Below are 18,989 nucleotides of genomic sequence, written 5' to 3'. Positions count from 1 at the left end.
GATACGGGCAGTGAAAACGAAATATGCTGAGAAAACGAGAACGAGCGACAAACGGCAACGAAAGGCGTATATGTAAAGGATCTGACTCCTACGGGGGAGTGCGAGTTTTGAATGCATCGTCAGGAGCATACTGTCGAAGCAGTTCAGATACTCACCCCCTTTTAAAGGGTTGGATCCTTTATGGTCCTTTTTTCGTTCACCGTTGTTACTCGACTTGTTTTCTCAGCATGTTCGTTTTCACTGCCCGTCTCGTTCATTTTTGAATAGTGTAGGGCAGTGAAAACGAAATATGCTGAGAAAACGAGAACGAGCGACAAACGGCAACGAAAGGCGTATATGTAAAGGATCTCACTCCTACGGGGGAGTGCAAGTTTTGAATGCATCGTCAAGAGCATACTGTCGAAGCAGTTCATAAACTCGCCCCCTTTTAAAGGGTTGGATCCTTTATGGTCCTTTTTTCGTTCACCGTTGTTACTCGACCTGTTTTCTCAGCATGTTCGTTTTCACTGCCCGTCTCGTTCATTTTTGAATAGTGTACACCCTCATTGAAAGAGCGGCGTGGTTTACGACGTCCATTTAAACTGGTCGAACAGGCTGTCTGCACTTCGTGTTTTGTCATGTGATAACTTTTCAATGGGTATAATATCTTTGTTACTAAGTGGAGAAGGTGCTTATAGCAAATTGAAGGGAGACATAAGCTTTGTGTAGCTTTCAACGAATGGTTTGATTGTTCAGAAAATCATGAGAACGAATAGCAAAACAAGACACCGAGAAAACAAGTCGAGTAACAACGGTTAACGAAAAAAGGATCATGTAAAGGACCTAACACTTTAAATAGGAAACGAGTTTTTAAACTTCTTTTACATTTCGTAGTCCAACAATATCGAATTAGACCCATGTAACCCAACACACCCTACGCTTCAATTCAAGATCTTAACCTACTACTTAACCTAACGTAAATCTAACTTAAACCTAACTCAATGTCTGGTTTTGCCATTTTCATTCATTTTCATGAAAAACCGAGAACGAGACACATAAAGCAACGAAAGGCGTATGTAAAGGATCTGACTCCTACAGGGAAGTGCGAGTTTTGAATACATTATCACATTATCGGGGACGAAATGTAGAAGCAGTTCAAAAACTCGCCCCCTTTTAAAGGGTTGGGTACTTTACGGTTCTTTTTTCGTTTCTTTGTTGTTACTCGACATGGTTTATCGGTGTCTTTAGTTTTGGCATTCTTTCTCATCATACCCTGAACAATCAGCCCACTCGTTTAAAGTCCAAAAAGCTGTTTTCTCCCTTCAATTTGTTATGTCTCCAACCATGGACGTAACTTTTGCGAAAAAATGTGTATTTGTTTCTTTTTACAAATTCGAATAAACATATTTCATGTAATTATTACCACAATAAAGTTTTTGATTTATTATGAATTACTCTAAGTAAGCTATATTCTCATACATCACTTAAACTAATATTATAAAAGTTATAATTCATAAGCAAGTATACTAACAGATAAAAGAATAGTCTACTTAGAAATTATTGTGTGAAGGCTAATAAGTCGGCGGGTTGTCAACTCGAAAAAATATTCGTACACCCCAATATTTTTAAGCAAAAAATACGAAAAATAGTAGAATAAAAATAATACAAGTCTATGTTAGTTTTAAAAATTGTATTAAGCTGATAATTATTTATGAGAGCTGTACATCCCCAGCAGCAACATTTCACAAGTATTTCACAATGTTATGATTTACAATAGTAGAAAAATATTATTGCAAGACTTAGGAAAATGATGGCACATTGGTAAGAGATAAGGGTAACGGAATTTGTTTATTCTTCTATAAAAAACCCCGTTTTCATCCATTAAAACTTTTTATGATTTCATTTAATGATTCACAGTTACGCAGCTGATCGTGTTTGGGTGCTTTTAATCAACACGGGGTTATTAGAGACTATTGAGTTACGAGACCATTGGGTGATAGCCATTTGAAAATTATTTTGGAACGCGCAGTTGGATGGGCTTTTGAGTTACTTTTTTGTCACTTCAGTTATTACAACGTGTAAAAATCGACTTTTCAGGATTTCTTTCATCATTTTGAACTATTCTACGTTAAAGGCAATGTTGAGCTACGCAGCTTTTTTCGTCCGTCCACGTTTGTGTACAGTGCTCATTCATACAGAAAACTGGAAAAAACAAAATTTTACGATTCTCGTTGGACGTCAGCCAGAATTCTTATGCTATGATAAATAATGACAAGTAACTTTGGGCCCGTTCAGGGCCGAGGGATAGGTGGACTAGCGTATTTTTTACATAGTTGTTTCTTTCAATATGTAGACTCACATGCTATTAGGATGTTCTATTAAATTTCCATCGTACCTTCATGCAATTGTAAAACCAATGCAGGTTATTCACGGTTGAGCGCCGTCGGGAACTGCCCCCGGGGCCCTGCCCGTGCTCCTTTTTGGTCCGTAGACTGAGGCGGAAGTTAGTTCCTCACGAAGTTACAATAATTTGAAAGAGATTTCGGGTCAAAAATATTAAATGTGTCACTTTAGTTTTTATTTGCAAAACTCCCTCTTAAACAGATCGCAGAACCTAAGAAACCTTAAACTTGCAAAGTAGCCTTTCTCTTGCTCGGTAGGTTTTACTCCGTAGAGATTGGTATAGCACCATATGCATGATTTTTAAATTTTTCAATATTAAAGCCTTTGAAAGGGTTGAAAAATTTAATTATCATTCCGCTGGTTCTTCAGTTAAACCCACCAAGTAGAGATAGTGCTTTTTGGAAATCGAAGGGACTCTAGGCTTTATTTGATTATTCATCAGAAAGAGTTTTTGTTCAGGGCGAGAACATGTCCAAAACTAGGTAGGAAGAAAATTTTAATTTTGTTTTTTTTTTTTAATTTTTTTTTTTAATTTCTAGCGAAGAAACAAGCCTTACTAGACCTTTCCGTTCACGACTGTAGAAAGACTAGTCATCCACCTTTTCTTATTGGTTTCGTCGAGAGTGACCAATGTGATACTTTCCGACGGTGTATCGACTCGAAGTAAATACCTCGTTTGAAGTTTGCTTCTGTTAGTTTTTTGTTGGACCTCGCTCCCTAAATCAACTATTTTGAAGTGTCCTGCTTCAAAGGGATTCCCGTAGAGATTTAGGCGCCCCCTGGAATCAGCTCTGGTGAGGACCAGCCCACTGTTGAACAGAAAGCATTGAAGCTTGATCCCTTGACAGGTCTCGAGTTCTCCTCTACACATAACAGTGTTGGCATCTTCAAAAACTGTAGTCATTTCCTCAGGCAAATCAATTTTATCGATTACCTGTTTGCATATTGCAAGTCCCGTTGATCTGTCTACTTGGTCTAGAACATCGCGAAGCATTTGAAGAGCTTGTTCAAGTGCCTTGAATTCATTGTGGTTGTTTTTTCCAAACTTTTGTGTCTGGGTCAATAGGAGGGGATATTTCATTAAACGGGATCTGGGAGCGTCCAGGTAGCTCCACAGATCCAAACGCCGTGAAAAGCTGGACTCCAGACAACGTCTGAGGAAATCCTCAAATAGAGGATCAGAGTTCTTTTTTTCGTCTAGCAGCTTTTTAACTTCAATCAGCTGATAACAATAGGATGAATAGATTTTGAGATTAGGAATCCATTCTTGGACGGACGTACCAAAGTATGTGAAACAGCTATTTGGTCCTAATGCTTTTAAAATTCTGTCTCTAAACTCTGTGTGGATTGAGATAAACGTCGGGATCCAACCGAATATTAGGTTTGCCTCACTACGGGAAATGTAGCCAAGGTGTACCAGTGATTGGTGATAAACCGTTTGTATCATCAGGAGATCTTCGATAAAATGGATCTCGCCTTGCAATATTTCATTGATTGATTCTTGTCTATTCAATTCTTGGGGAGTCAGCGATAAAGCTGTTTTTTTACCCCATGTTTCACTCCATAGCTGGGTAGTTCTTTGTCTAGTAGGTTTAAAAGTCGGAGGTCGATATTTTTTCAACTTTGGAGACTGTCTTAAAGTCCAAATTTTCTTCAATTTTGACCAAACATTTTTGATTTTATGTTTGAAGACGAAAAAATCATTTTGGTTTGGTTTTTCACCAGCATTTTCCCCCGTGGCCGGACACAAAACTTCGCTGAAATTATTACACGCACTCTCTTGGATGCTTTCTTCTTCCTTTGAGTCATCATCCATCAATTCATTTTCTTCAAAAGCCATTGATGTAAGTTCGTCGAACCGATGACGAAAGGGAATAATCGCTGAATTTTGCCAACAACGTTGGCTAGCCACCGTTTGCTCCTTGTTCAAACCAAGTTCGTTGTCGATTCGACTAAATTGCGTGGTTTTCAGGTATATTTCCTGACATTCTGGTATGGTTTCGCAACTTTCTCGTATTGGTGATGGATTTGGCTGAATGAATTTAGCTCCACACATTTCCGGTGACGGTGCTTGGTTGTCAGTGGGTCCGATTCCATAGTTTTCTTCATCCGTCAATTCATTTTCTTCAAAAGCCACTGATGTTATTTCGTCGAACCGATGACGAAAGGGAAGAATCGCTGAATTTTCGGAACATTGCTGACGTTGGCTAATAGCCACCGTTTGCTCCTTGTTCAAACCAAGTTCGTTGTCGATTCCACTGGGTTGCGTGGATTTCAAGTATATTTCCTGACATTCCGGTATCGTTTCGCGATTATTCTGTGGCGTTTCGCAACTTTCTCGTACTGGTGATGGATTCGGCTGAACGGATTCGGCTCCACACCTTTCCGGTGACGGTGCTCGGTCGTCAGTGGGTCCGATTCCATAGTTTTCTGGGTGTTCTGGGTTATTTGTCTCGTCGGCTATGCAGGTCTTCTTGCATTTACACGAGCAGGACAATGGAATCCTACGCTGATTGGTTGTTCTGATCTGGTTGTTCTGATCTGGTTGTTCTGGGTTATTTGTCTCGTCGGCTATGCAGGTCTTCTTGCATTTACACGAGCAGGACAATGGAATCCTACGCTGATTCCAATACAAATAACAAAAGAAAATAGAGAAACTTAAGATTGTGAATTCTATGAAGTACTCCATCTTAAAGTTTTGTATTTTGTATCGGTTAGCGAGTTGAAATTGCTGAATTAGGAGTTTACTTATATATGCAAGTGCTGCCTATGGCTTAGTAGCAAACCACCCCTTACTCGAAAATGCTATTTTGCAAAAAAAAAATTTAAGATTTTTAAGATTTCTGTTGCTTGTCCATTTGTGGCAGATATTTCACACATATTTCAAGTAAAAATTTTTTTAAATGTTGTTCGTGTTAATTTTCTTGGAGATTGCAATGTCAAATCGAGCATGGGCTGCATATGATTTGTTCATAAAGAGAAGCCCGTACACGTAAAGATAAGCAACAGCTGATATTATGCAAAAATATAGAACAAAATTGCCTCGAATAAGTCAAAGCATCTGTAAGCTATATTATATTTCAAGTTGTTAGATTCGATTTTTTCTTACAAGAGATGTCACGACCGACTTCCGCTCAATTAATATTTACAGTAGATAGCGCCACCTTACCCCCCTTAAACCCCTCCCTTCTGGCCTCACTTTCTTTAGGGAGAAATCAAGTTTAATGAAGTTGTGCGTGGTTTATACGTGAGTTTTAGGCCGTAACTTTAAGAATGATTAGGGATGTAGTTGAGGAAATCTTGTCGCACTGAGTGTTGGTGAAAAACCCCATTGATTTTTTTTTAGGTTTTATCAATAACCAGTGCACAGTATTCAGGTTGAAAAACGATAGTGAAAATAACTTCACACTCCTCTCTCTTAAAGTAGTCTGCATGTTATTTTCAAAATAGTGAAACGAGGAAGGGCGGCTCTTCCCGGAGTTCGACACTCATTAATCACAGGCTGGCCGGATGGTTGTGATCGAATTTGACCTACCCCGATCCGTCTCTCTCTCCGCACTGGACGAAAACAATGTGACCCTCAAAGATTTCCCCGAAAATGGGGGACAGGAATCCAACAAGATGGTTCCTAGAGCTACACTTATCTGCCGACCAAATTCACATCCTTTCCAGGTATAGCATAAAACTCTGCCAGGTGGACTTTGGGATATTTTGAATATTAAGAAACTTTTTTTGTGCAGGAGAGAAATCTCAGCCTGGAGAGTGCCATGAAAGTTGGGCGGTCAGTGGCTAGAGTGAAGCCTGCTGTTAACAATGCCATATTTGATTGTAAAGTATTATCTAGGAATTATGCATTGTTGTGGTATAAAGATGGAAAGGTATTCCCAAGTAATTTACTCCATTCCAAGTGAGTTTAATAATTCCCATATCTTTCTTTCTGTAGTTTTATTTACAAGTCAGTTTGGGGTAGATGTTATGGAAAATTCAAGAAAAGGTATTCACATCATAACTATTATGTTTTCACAGATTGCTTCAATCATTCTAAATTTTGTTTTTTTAAGTTACTCATGGTTGTATTGTAGCTACTGTAAAGTTATATTTACCTGATGGCAAAGAAGCCAAAGCCAGGTTTGTAAGTTTCCTATTCCAAATTGAGTCTTATAGTTAATGTATACTTTCTTCCTCCAGTCCTTCAACAGGCATCCAAGAAGAAGAAGATAGTTGTGAACTTGGCAAACAAGATCTCTACCAACTTAACCAATGGATACAGGTATCTACCTGGGAAACGCCTGTCACGATCTCGTTTCTAAAATTTTTTATCGAATTCAAGGAAGCGGTTATTCGAGAACAAGTTTTAGAAACGAAATTAGGATCCTTGCAGCGTATTGTGAGCGCTACGCGTGAAGCAGCTGAAATGGGCTGGACAGCATTGATGGAGGAAGACAGACTATTAACTCGGATAGAATCGCTTGAAAATCAACTTGTCGTTTCATCGAAAGTACGTTCTTTCCTTTTTTTTCTTTTTTTTTAAATATAGAATAGAAATTTCTTAGGATATATAATAAAACTTAAAAAATAATTTAATAAAGCTTACGTAAAGAATGAGTTTGTCGTTTGCCGTTCTTTTTCTAAAGAACTTTCACGAGGATAAACTACGAGAGGAGATCCGAAAGTTGTATGACGAGAAAAACATTTATCAGGATGTTTCTAAAGAATCTTTGCGGAAAGTGCTCACGGAAAAGATGGAGACATTAAAAAAATTGCAGGAAACCGAACGGTAAGTAGCGTGATTGTTTTCGTAGTTGAGATAATAATTCACTAGATATCTTTTCTCTAAATTACTAGATCGTTGAGTAATGCCGAAGACGAACGCGACAATATGAAAGAATTAAATGATAAGTTGAATGAACAAATATTAGAACTGGCTGAGAAATTCGAAAAGGAATCAGACGAGTTACAATCGTACAAGAGAAAATTGCAGGAGGCAGACAACCAACAACTTCGTCATGAACAGGAAATGCAGTCGCGACAAGACGCACTTCGTGAAGCTGAAGAAAAAGAAATGGTTCTTTTAGCCCAGGTAATTTTTAAAATCTTTCCATTTGAAATTTCATGTATAACGTTCTTATTTGTAAAACAGGTGGAGAGCAGGCAGGCGGAAATCGATTTCACCAAAGAGCAGCTCGCCAATCTAAGACTACGTCTTGATTCCATGAAAGTAGCAGAAGAACTAAAGAAAGATGAAAATGAAATCGGCGGAGATGTAGTTGAAGATAAGAGTAACAATGTCAAAGAAAATCAAACTGAAACGTTAAGACAACGTGTGGTCCAACTTGAGTCACAACTTAAAACATCACTCGCAAACGTAAATCAACATCTACCGTTATCTGCATCTTTTCTTATTGGCTTTTTTTCTATGGCTCAGAATCTGAATGGAGAATTCGTCCCAGATCCTATTGGATACAAGTCAAAAGAAGTTGATCGTCTACAAGGTATTGAATGCGTGCTCCCTTTTCAATCCTTCATCGTATCTTCTTTCTGTTGGTTTTGGATTTCGTTGCCTTATCATTCTGGAATTGGATGGCCCTTCTTATAATTCATTGTGATACCTTGCATTTCAATGTCCATGACCTTTTATTAAATTCTTTTTACGTACCCGTTACACAACTAATGCATAAACCCTCACATAATGGAGTATTAGGGCTTGGCCAATATGCCTGTAACCAGTTTAGATACCTGATTTATTTGTTTGGCGATTGTGTAGGTCGATGCACGTGGGATTGTTATCTTTACCGCAGGCAATTGGCATGTTGTAGTGTAATTTTAAAAGGTGATTGAACTAACCCTTTGTGGCACTATTTCAGCTTTGTAATGCTTTCTTGCTGCACGACATCTGTTCTTTGCTTTGTCATTTGCTAACATAGAATATTTGCAATCCCCACCCTTTTTTTGCAGCCAAATTGATCACGCCAAGCTTTATATTTGCTGGTCTCCACATATTGACTGTATCTATAATATTTCGTGTTTTTATTATTGCAGAGCTTTTGGAAGAAACGCGCGCCAAGTGCCGAGTACTCGAGTACTCTTATTTTTGCTTTTATTTTAGGTCAAGAAAGGTTTCGATCAATCACAAAGTCATATTTCAGGAATTCGGTAAATCAGAATTTTAATTAATATAATATATATCTATATATTTATAATACCTCTCTCAACTCCCATACATATATAGGTTGGAGTACTTTTAGTTTATGACATTTGCTGTAGGAAGAGCTTTGAAAATGTACCAGTCTGGATGAATGAAGCCAAATCACATATTGAGCCACACAGAGCTGTTTTTATCCTTGTTGGATGTAAACTGGATTTGAAAGACCAAAGAGAAGTGTCAAGTGAAGAAGCTGCAAGGTTTGCAAACTTCAATGAAATGCCTTTTGTTGAAACTTCTGCCAAAACAGGTATGTGTAGCCTTAGTAATAACTAATAAACTATTATTTTGTAATAACCCATTTGATGCATAGGTGAAAATGTGGAAGAAGCGTTTCGTATTGTTGGCCAGGAAATTTATAACCGCGTTCAGCTAGGAGAATACTCAATCCACGACGGATGGGATGGAGTTAAAGCTGGTTATCGAAGAGCCGGCCGAGATTACGGTCTAGTAGAAGCCGAAGCTGCCAGGACAACGTGTTGCTGAACTATTTCTCTATTTTCTTCCTTAAGTTTTTTTTAGACATTGTATATTTACATGACATGACGTTCTTCTATAGGGAAACTTGTACAGGAAAATAATTCAACGACTTTATAGGCTCAATCTTACTTTGAAGTTCCCTTAACCATTTAGTGGAGATGCCCCACAGCAAGATTCCGATTGTAATTAACCACGTGATCATGTTTTGTCCGAACATGTAGTCTTTGAAACCCCAATTGCTTCGTGATTCTTTCTTAACAATGTCGATACTTTAATCACTACGCTTAAATGGCGTATAAAATATAACATCAATATTGAACGTAAGGAATTTATATTGATAAATGTAACAAGATTGACAAGCACACACCGAAAGTGTAAACAATAACTCATTTTCCAGGAGACGCTACATTGTCCTGTAGATATCGAGTTACGCCAAATCTGGAAATTACTCATTTTCAGGCAGCTTTGATGACAAATTCGGGCTACTTCTTTTTCTTTAAATCTTCGAAACGACGGGTAAGATCGTCAAAATCAATGTCATCATCCGCGTCTTTTTCGCCTGGTGCAGCTAAGTTATCCTGAGGAACGGACGGCAGATCAGGAAGGTCCATATCTGGTGACGGACTATTTATCTTTGTTCGTGGACTCGGTTTCGGATGTTGGTTTATCTGTAGTCATTTAACGGTTATTCATTTATTGTGTAATGTTCACGTTTGGTAATCAACCTTCCCTGGCTAAGCTATACCTGTAAGTTCGTATTAAGCGGTTTGCTATTGCTATTACCAGTAGGTGAATTATCTTTTGATGATGCGTTACTGTTTGTTCCTAGATTATTTGGAGGAATATTAAACGAAGGTAATTTCTTTTCGTCCATCAAGGGATGAGGAGCTGATGCTATCGGCGGTTTTTCCTGTTGCTGGTAACTCGGTGGCAATGGGTATCCATAAGGTGGAGGTGGAGACATGGCACTCATTGGTCCATATGCGCCACCAGGAAAAGGAGCGAAGCCTGCATTAGGTGGTGGCATCCATCCTTGCGGTGGGCCTCCAGTAGCCCCGGCTGCTTGACCTGGATGGACCCATCCGAGATTACCTCCTCCCATTTTTCCAGCTTCAGTTGCGTTAAAGTCGATCAGAAGCGCTTCTTCAGCAGCAGCCGCCTCTCGCATGATCTGTTATTGAAGCTTGCATAATTTCGTGATATTATTTCTTAAAACACTAGTTGGTTACCTGCGGGTCTGGTTCATAGAAAACGTTGTAGTTTTTGGCGATTTCGATCAAGTATTTTTCTACCAGAATTTTGGGCGGTGCTTGCACGCTAAGCTTATGCATTAACTTGGGTGCAACAGTGCCTATTGCGTTATCGCGACAAGCCAAGCTGTACGGTTTACCGTATTTAATGCCTAATTGTTCAGCTATTATTTTCAATTCAGCCACATCAGCTTGCATTCGTGGAGCTACCCAAATTAAGCTTGATATGGCTTCAGCCAATCCTTCATCTAAAGTTTTCATCTGTTGTACAAGCCCAAATCTGGCTAAAAGAAGATCACAATACATCTCTAGGATTTCCATAGCCTCAACTAGATAATCCTCCCTAATAATTTGTTCAACTCGAATTTTTGCTGGAAAAATAAACAATGTCAACTAAAGTAGCAGCAACATAGATAAAACATAAAACTAACCTCTTTCGGCTTTACCAGCAGCAATGTAATCTGCAATTTCCTTGCGAGCCTTCAATGCCAACTCTGTGTTTTTTTTCTCCAGAAGTTTGAGGCGGTTGACAGCCAATCTTAAAGTTGGAAGAAAGCTGTTTCACAAAATGAACAATAACATTCAAAGAACTGGAATTAACCTCAGGTTTGTTTTTAATTTGCTGTAATTGGGTCCACTGTCAAACATGATGTTTATTCCTTGGGATCCAACACACGATAGCAAAGATATGTGGGAGATGTTAAGACGTGAACTCCTAAATTTCGTAAGACGTATGAGTCATCCAGAAACAAGGCGAACGAATGATGACATTAATTTAAAAAACATAATTTAAAAAACATGAATAACAAAATCTTTTTACCTCAAATTAAAATATAAAAGAATACACTAAGCTTGTCAAAAACGAAAGGCAAGACAGGAATAGAGCGCTATCCCAACACCACTTCAAAGCACAATAGAGCGATTGAGAACAAAACCTGCAGCAAAAAACAACAACACCAATCTCAAAAAATCTATTGTAGACTGTCGGACCGTGATATAATAGCAAGGTACACGATCGCCGTATGGGACTCTCTGTACGGGAAAACGGCGAGTGTTTACTAAGTGGTTCCATGATTCCCCGCTAGGTTCACTAGTCTAGGAGGCCGGTCGTCTACAGAGGTGATAGGGCAAAAGACTTTTTTTTATTTTTTGGATTTTTAATTATCAGTTCGTGTGCTAGAAAAGTAAATCCACTAGGGCTCCTTTTTATTCCCGATGTTTTGGGACTAAAATAAAAATGACGGTGCAATTTGGGAATTTTTATTTATGTTTTAAATTTACCCTCTTTTGAAAAATTGCGCGTTTGCGGCATTGCCTAGGTTCCAACATCATGTTTTGTATTGTATGACTCGACCAATGAGGCAGTGACTGTGAAGGTGAACGGTGAAGAGCGGGAGACAGACTCGGAGATTAGACGTTTTTGGTACTGGCTGACACCATACGGTATGTTTCTGCTTTTAAATAAAAATAAAAAGAATTTGGCAACGCCGCAAATGGCGCAATTTTCGGTGTACTTCCTGGTATCTGGTAATGTAGTTATACATCTCCCCTCTGCCCCTGCTCGATTCAAGTTTAGCAATTGTCAAGAAAACTAATACAAGAAGTATTTTTACATTTTTTTTTTAAATTGAAATATGTGCGTAATATATTTTGAAATATATTGTAGGAATTGAAACGCAACAATAATTCGTTCAATTTATAAAAAAAAAGATATATTCGTGAAAGGGTGGTCTGCTACCGAGTCATCAGCATTTGTTTTCTATAAGTAGACATCCAAAGTCAGCAAAATATACATTCGCTAATCATTAACAAATACAGATCTCCAAAATGGAAGGTATTTTGGGATTGGCAATCCTAACCTGCTTTGTTTGGTTATGTTTGTATTGGAAGCCACGCAGTGGTATGGTACTTCAATGCAATAACATTAGCGTAACCGATGAAAGACACACACCCGGAAGCCCGAAATGGGAAGAAGAAAGTTGTAAAACCAGACCCACTATCCACAGTTACTTTTCCAAACCAGACCTTAAACTAGAAATCTCGCCAATAAACAAAAAACCCAGAATGGACGACGGAACAATCCTACCAGATGTTTTTGAATTCGATAACGAGGAAGAGTTGAATGATAACCAATCAACTAACAATTTAGAAAATGGTGAGCTAATTTTCTTCCGCAATCCATTCGACAACCGTACGCCAGAAGAGGAGACACCTAAATCAACTTGCACAGATGATCCAGGGATGCCAGGTCCAAAGATGTTTCCGACAGTTCTCCACACCCATGTCATCCACATCCCTGGAATCCATAAGGTGCCAGAAGAACCCCCAGAATTTTCGGTAGTTCGCCACTTCCACACCGACATACATGGAATTACGGAGTTTCTGTCAAAGTTGGGTGGTAAAGAGTACTGCGACATGATGTTTTACGGTAATTTCCTTTATTTAAAGGAATTATTTCTCTCGAACCCTATGTTTTGGTATGTCCCACCACTAGACAGTGGTCCTAAAATAACGGAACCACCTGACATTTCCTGTGAATCAGCTTCAGCTAGGCCTATTGAGCCTGTTCCTGGTGTGAAAATGAAAAAGAAGTTCTGGAAATTAATGAAAACGAGGTCTGGGACATTAATAAAAAAATGGAAAAAGTGGATTGCTGCTCAATTCCCTTCACGGAAGGCGAACACTGAAGGAGAAGTATCAGAAGAAGATGACGATGAAGCATATACATCCTATTACTTTAGGGATCCCCCTCCAGAACCAGTGAGAACGAAATGGGAAAAGCTGATTTACACTTATTTCCCTTATTTCCGAAAAAGGGAGCCTCCTTTTTTTGTTCGGTTTACCACTATGAAGGAAGAACTAGAAAAAATGTTGAAGCGGTTCGAAGAAACGATAACGACAGTCCTACACACCCATCTATTCTACATCCCCGGAATTTCAGAGAGACCCGAAGACATACCGGAAATGTTCAGAAAAAGTGCACAAGTTCTCCACATACATTACCTCAACATATCTGCAGAGTTACTATCGACTATCGGTATCCATGACCAGTACCATGAAACAACTAAGTCTTCGTATTTCCCGCAAACCGACAGTGGCCCTATAACAACGGAAGTACCCGACCTTCACTGTGAGTCACCTTCAGTTACTAAGCCCGTTGTTAAAGAAAGTTTTGAAAATAAGGAAAGCGACATACCTGCCTCTGAACGAGATACGATACAAAATGAATTAATCGACAAAACATCGGTGGCTGAAGAAGAACCGACTGCAGCTGAAAATTCCATGTCGACCACAGCTAGAACGAAGAGCAAGTTTGGGAAATTGGGGTCTAAATGGAAAAACTGGAAGGCCACTCATTTTCCCTCACGGAAGGGAAAGTCTGATGGACGGGTCCATGATGTACTTGAAGTGACAAAAGACTATGTCGACCAACTAGAAAATGGCACCCGACAGAAAACAGAACACAAAAAACATCAAAAGGTTGTCAAAGATACAGAAAATCAGAATATAACACAAAAAAAGGGGAAAAAATTTAGGAATTTTAGACACCAAATCAAATCATGGATTCTTCTGAAAACGAGTAAAGAACAGAAAGAATGATAAGAAACGAAAAAAATACAATCTTCTCCATATTTTTTCGTTTCTTATCATTCTTTCTGTTCCTTAGACCAAACACCTGACACCTTTAACTACACCACTTTTTCAACCAGTATGTAAACTGTTCAGACATGAAGAGTAGGGAGGCCAAAATTAAACATGCTGAGAAAACAATAACGAGAGAAACACAGCAGTAAGGATAGGCGTATATTTGAAGGATTTGACTCCTGAGGAAGAGGCGCGAGTTTCTGCATTCTTTCGACATTCGTTTTCAAACAATGTGCTGGGTAATAGACTCTCCGGCACCGACACACTCTGCAATTCGATTCAAGGTAGGTTAAGTTAGGTTAAGTTTTAGGTTAAGATCTTGAATTGAAGCGTAGGGTGTGTTGGGTTGCGGGGTCTTATTCGATATTGTTGGACTACGTAATGTAAAAGAAGTTCAAAAACTCGTTTCGCATTTAAAGGGTTACGTCCCTTACATGGTCCTTTTTTCGTTCACCGTTGTTACTCGACTTGTTTTCTCGGTGTCTTGTTTTGTTATTCTTTCTCATCATTTCCTGAACAATCAAATATTTGTTGAAAGGTACACAAAGCTTATGTCTCCCTTCAATTTGCTATAAGCACCTTCTCCCCTTAGTAACAAACATATTATACCCATTGAAAAGTTATCACATGACAAAACACGAGGTGCAGACAGCCTGTTCGACCAGTTTAAATGGACGTCGTAAACCATGCCGCTCTTTCAATGAGGGTGTACACTATTCAAATATGAACGATACGGGCAGTGAAAACGAAATATGCTGAGAAAACGAGAACGAGCGACAAACGGCAACGAAAGGCGTGTATGTAAAGGATCTGACTCCTACGGGGGAGTGCAAGTTTTGAATGCATCGTCAGGAGCATACTGTCGAAGCAGTTCATAAACTCGCCCCCTTTTAAAGGGTTGGATCCTTTATGGTCCTTTTTTCGTTCACCGTTGTTACTCGACTTGTTTCTCAGCATGTTCGTTTTCACTGCCCGTCTCATTCATTTTTGAATAGTGTAGGGCAGTGAAAACGAAATATGCTGAGAAAACGAGAACGAGCGACAAACGGCAACGAAAGGCGTATATGTAAAGGATCTGACTCCTACGGGGGAGTGCAAGTTTTGAATGCATCGTCAAGAGCATACTGTCGAAGCAGTTCATAAACTCGCCCCCTTTTAAAGGGTTGGATCCTTTATGGTCCTTTTTTCGTTCACCGTTGTTACTCGACTTGTTTTCTCAGCATGTTCGTTTTCACTGCCCGTCTCGTTCATTTTTGAATAGTGTACACCCTCATTGAAAGAGCGGCGTGGTTTACGACGTCCATTTAAACTGGTCGAACAGGCTGTCTGCACTTCGTGTTTTGTCATGTGATAACTTTTCAATGGGTATAATATCTTTGTTACTAAGTGGAGAAGGTGCTTATAGCAAATTGAAGGGAGACATAAGCTTTGTGTAGCTTTCAACGAATGGTTTGATTGTTCAGAAAATCATGAGAAAGAATAGCAAAACAAGACACCGAGAAAACAAGTCGAGTAACAACGGTGAACGAAAAAAGGACCATGTAAAGGACCTAACACTTTAAATAGGAAACGAGTTTTTAAACTTCTTTTACATTTCGTAGTCCAACAATATCGAATTAGACCCATGTAACCCAACACACCCTACGCTTCAATTCAAGATCTTAACCTACTACTTAACCTAACGTAAATCTAACTTAAACCTAACTCAATGTCTGGTTTTGCCATTTTCATTCATTTTCATGAAAAACCGAGAACGAAAAATAGTAGAATAAAAATAATACAAGTCTATGTTAGTTTTAAAAATTGTATTAAGCTGATAATTATTTATGAGAGCTGTACATCCCCAGCAGCAACATTTCACAAGTATTTCACAATGTTATGATTTACAATAGTAGAAAAATATTATTGCAAGACTTATGAAAATGATGGCACATTGGTAAGAGATAAGGGTAACGGAATTTGTTTATTCTTCTATAAAAAACCCCGTTTTCATCCATTAAAACTTTTAATGATTTCATTTAATGATTCACAGTTACGCAGCTGATCGTGTTTGGGTGCTTTTAATCAACACGGGGTTATTAGAGACTATTGGGTTACGAGACCATTGGGTGATAGCCATTTGAAAATTATTTTGGAACGCGCAGTTGGATGGGCTTTTGAGTTACTTTTTTGTCACTTCAGTTATTACAACGTGTAAAAATCGACTTTTCAGGATTTCTTTCATCATTTTGAACTATTCTACGTTAAAGGCAATTTTGAGCTACGCAGCTTTTTTCGTCCGTCCACGTTTGTGTACAGTGCTCATTCGTACAGAAAACTGGAAAAAACAAAATTTTACGATTCTCGTTGGACGTCAGCCAGAACTCGTATGCTATGATAAATAATGACAAGTAACTTTGGGCCCGTTCAGGGCCGAGGGATAGGTGGGCTAGCGTATTTTTTACATAGTTGTTTCTTTCAATATGTAGACTCACATGCTAGGGGAGACTGGAGTAAGCCGGGACGGTTTTCGTTTTCCCCCTATATCTCCCAAACTAATCATTAAATTAATTTATTATTTTGTTTTTATGTATTCCATACGGTAATGTACCCCCCATATTTTTTAGATAATTTAATAATAAACCATTTTCCCATATAAGACCTTTAAAGTTTTCTTAGATTTGTGGGAGGAGCCTTTTTTGAGGGGTAAGTGAGGACAATACAAGGGTGGGTGGTGAGGGACGTCCTCCGTTTTCGCCCTAAAATTCATTAAAAAAAATTGTAAAAATTGAAATAGCGTCCCACTGCATACACTCTATAAGTTAATTAATGTTTATGCTCCTTGCTGCCGCTGCGCCTTCCAGCAACAAGCCGGAATACAAAGCCCCCAGCTATACTACCCCAAGCTACCCTGCACCAAAGTACCCTACCCCTGGCTACCCTGCACCAGCTTACCCTACTCCCAGCTACAACAAGGATAACAAATACGCTGATATCACCATCACCAGCCAATCTGACGAACGCAACCTCGATGGCAGCAGCCAATGGAGGTAAGCCAACTTAATTCTTCACACCATTACCATAGGGATTTAAAATACTCTGATTTAAAAGATTTAATCCTTTTAACCCACAGCTATGCCCAGTCTGACTACACTACCCGTGAAGAGTCTCAAGTTCAGAAGAAAATGCAAGGAGTCACCTACGACTCTTACGGCAAAGAATCGTACGGTGAAGTCCTAGGCAACACCAACAAGGGATCCTCTTACTGGGTTGTCCCTGAAGGCCAGAAATTCACTTTGACCTGGGCCGCTGATGAAGCTGGATTCCAGCCCAAAGGTGATCACCTGCCCGTCGCACCCGTCCACAAATACGAACTTCCAGTTGCCCCTGCTCTCCCTTAAAGCCACGTTCAGACTACAGCCTTTTTGAGCGTTTTACGTACTACGTATAACGTTTTTACGCTCCGAGTTACGTAGCTGGGAACGGAAGAGTGTTCAGACACAACGCTCTACGTAGTACGTAATACGTAAACTCAAAACGTAGTCAAAACGAAGTCAAAACTGAGCGTACGTAAAAATGAGATTGATCTCATTTTTACATAAGTTTTTGGGACGTTCTACGCACTACGTAGCCAAAATCTATTACGCTTGTCTACATTCTTTTGTTTTTTTCAGGTTTTCTCTCCTGTTTATTCATTCTGGGATATGTCAGGTGTAGAATTGTAAATTTAATAATTAATTTTTTTAATTTTTATTTTAAAAATAAATATGGCGCCTACTAAAGTTGCCAAAAAGAATTCCCCTAACAAATTCAAGTCGCCCCCAAAAAATCACCGATAAAGAAAATCAAAAAGTAAATATTATGTCATGAAATCTTTTGCAACTATTTTGGTTTATTGCTTATTCTATTTTAGGTCTTCAAGAAATTAGTCAGAAGAAGAACGTTTCATCCTCAGAACTTTTATCAATAAATATAACAAAGAGCTACAACAGGTACAAAAATCTACAGCAGACGCTAGAATCTCCGCAGAATCTAGCCTACTCTACGTAAATTTGACAGTGTAGTCTGAACAGTCTGCGAACACATTTACGTAAATATGGCTCCGTAAAAAACGCAGCGAAATTTACGAAGCACAAACGTAAACTTTTAACGTTATACGTTATACGTTATACGTAGAAAAGAGCTGTAGTCTGAACGATACTTTATACGCGCACTGGACTCGGTTATTAAAACATAAGCATTTCGTAAGTGATACCTGATTGATGCGAACTGTGCAGTCCTAACTTATTGATTTTCAAATAAACGGAATGGAAACTGAACAAGTTTTTTACATTAAATGTTATACCAGATTATAATAAATTTCAATTAAAGCCTAAAACTATCCCGTATTCAGACAATATCCTATCCAAAAACACAGAAGTAAAGAGAGTCCCGAACAAAAATAAAAAGTTCTGAAATCATTTTTCATCCGGACCCTGCGACTTTTTTGTAGCAAAATGATTTGTGTTACATAGTGATTAAAGATTAAATGAAGTCTGTTGGAAGTAGGAAAAGGCATTGGATACTGGTTGTTCCCAAAATATTAGGCTTACTGTTGTGATGAAAGGAACTAAAATAAAAATTAGATACAACTGGTTGAGCTATCCACCTGCCACCTAGCGGCAGAAAATTCCCGGTGTTTTAGTGTTCCATTCAGGAACGGTGATTCACATCATACGAATCCCATATTTTACCATTTTTCATGAATAATATTCTTTTAAAAATATACTCAATCCTATTAAATAAATAATTCAATGAGGAAAGAATAAAGTTCATTTTTTAATTCCGTCAATTTAGTCTATCTCGTTTACCAAATCCAACATAAAGGTCCAACAGATGCCAAAACGGACAGCAGCTGTTTGCCAACATCTATGGAGCAGTATAAAAGACTTGATAAACCATTCTAAGTATAGTAACGGTGTTGGTTCGCTAGTATCGTTACTGTGGGATACCAAAGTATATGATAAATGGTGGCTATATGATGATGGACGTTGTCGGACCATTTGGAGATT

At 38.7% G+C, this 18,989-nt stretch overlaps 5 protein-coding genes across 6 annotated transcripts; 3 read left to right on the top strand and 2 right to left on the bottom strand.

Moving 5' to 3' along the window:
* Window positions 1–2,938: 2,938 nt before the first annotated feature.
* LOC123475261 (rho guanine nucleotide exchange factor 3-like) lies at window positions 2,939–5,071 on the bottom strand. Its single transcript, XM_045177738.1, has 3 exons — window positions 5,067–5,071; window positions 4,136–4,997; window positions 2,939–4,033 (listed from the first exon to the last, which is right to left on the bottom strand). Exons 1-3 carry the CDS (start codon window positions 5,069–5,071, stop codon window positions 2,939–2,941), a joined length of 1,962 nt encoding a protein of 653 aa, XP_045033673.1.
* A 515-nt stretch (window positions 5,072–5,586) lies between these two features.
* Window positions 5,587–8,769, top strand: LOC123469654 (sarcolemmal membrane-associated protein-like). Of its 2 annotated transcripts, XM_045168801.1 has the most exons (14): window positions 5,587–5,759; window positions 5,833–6,054; window positions 6,123–6,260; window positions 6,326–6,376; window positions 6,444–6,510; window positions 6,571–6,652; window positions 6,713–6,880; window positions 7,017–7,159; window positions 7,228–7,462; window positions 7,523–7,747; window positions 7,808–7,874; window positions 8,147–8,212; window positions 8,422–8,535; window positions 8,612–8,769. In XM_045168801.1, exons 4-14 carry the CDS (start codon window positions 6,358–6,360, stop codon window positions 8,632–8,634), a joined length of 1,209 nt encoding a protein of 402 aa, XP_045024736.1. In that variant the 5' UTR covers window positions 5,587–5,759; window positions 5,833–6,054; window positions 6,123–6,260; window positions 6,326–6,357; the 3' UTR covers window positions 8,635–8,769. The 2 variants fall into 2 exon arrangements, with proteins under 2 accessions (XP_045024736.1, XP_045024737.1); XM_045168802.1 differs by lacking the exon at window positions 8,147–8,212 and having other exon boundaries at window positions 5,590–5,759.
* LOC123475252 (ras-related protein Rab-39A-like) lies at window positions 8,675–9,070 on the top strand. Its single transcript, XM_045177692.1, has 2 exons — window positions 8,675–8,834; window positions 8,898–9,070. The coding sequence occupies exons 1-2, from the start codon at window positions 8,675–8,677 to the stop codon at window positions 9,068–9,070; spliced, it is 333 nt and encodes a 110-aa protein (XP_045033627.1).
* Window positions 9,071–9,378: 308 nt separating this feature from the next.
* Window positions 9,379–11,335, bottom strand: LOC123469660 (IST1 homolog). Its single transcript, XM_045168816.1, has 6 exons — window positions 11,135–11,335; window positions 10,916–11,029; window positions 10,746–10,852; window positions 10,294–10,685; window positions 9,810–10,235; window positions 9,379–9,732 (listed from the first exon to the last, which is right to left on the bottom strand). Exons 2-6 carry the CDS (start codon window positions 10,960–10,962, stop codon window positions 9,547–9,549), a joined length of 1,158 nt encoding a protein of 385 aa, XP_045024751.1. The 5' UTR covers window positions 10,963–11,029; window positions 11,135–11,335; the 3' UTR covers window positions 9,379–9,546.
* A 5,337-nt stretch (window positions 11,336–16,672) lies between these two features.
* Window positions 16,673–18,257, top strand: LOC123469652 (endocuticle structural glycoprotein SgAbd-3-like). The gene is made up of 3 exons (XM_045168795.1): window positions 16,673–16,988; window positions 17,072–17,335; window positions 18,141–18,257. The coding sequence occupies exons 1-3, from the start codon at window positions 16,768–16,770 to the stop codon at window positions 18,166–18,168; spliced, it is 513 nt and encodes a 170-aa protein (XP_045024730.1). The 5' UTR covers window positions 16,673–16,767; the 3' UTR covers window positions 18,169–18,257.
* Window positions 18,258–18,989: the final 732 nt, after the last annotated feature.

The sequence above is a fragment of the Daphnia magna genome, linkage group LG1 (assembly GCF_020631705.1).
Source record: "Daphnia magna isolate NIES linkage group LG1, ASM2063170v1.1, whole genome shotgun sequence".
NCBI lineage: Eukaryota > Metazoa > Arthropoda > Branchiopoda > Diplostraca > Daphniidae > Daphnia > Daphnia magna.
The sequence above is the reverse complement of the archived record's forward strand: the minus strand, read 5'-3'. Positions and strand labels throughout refer to the sequence as shown.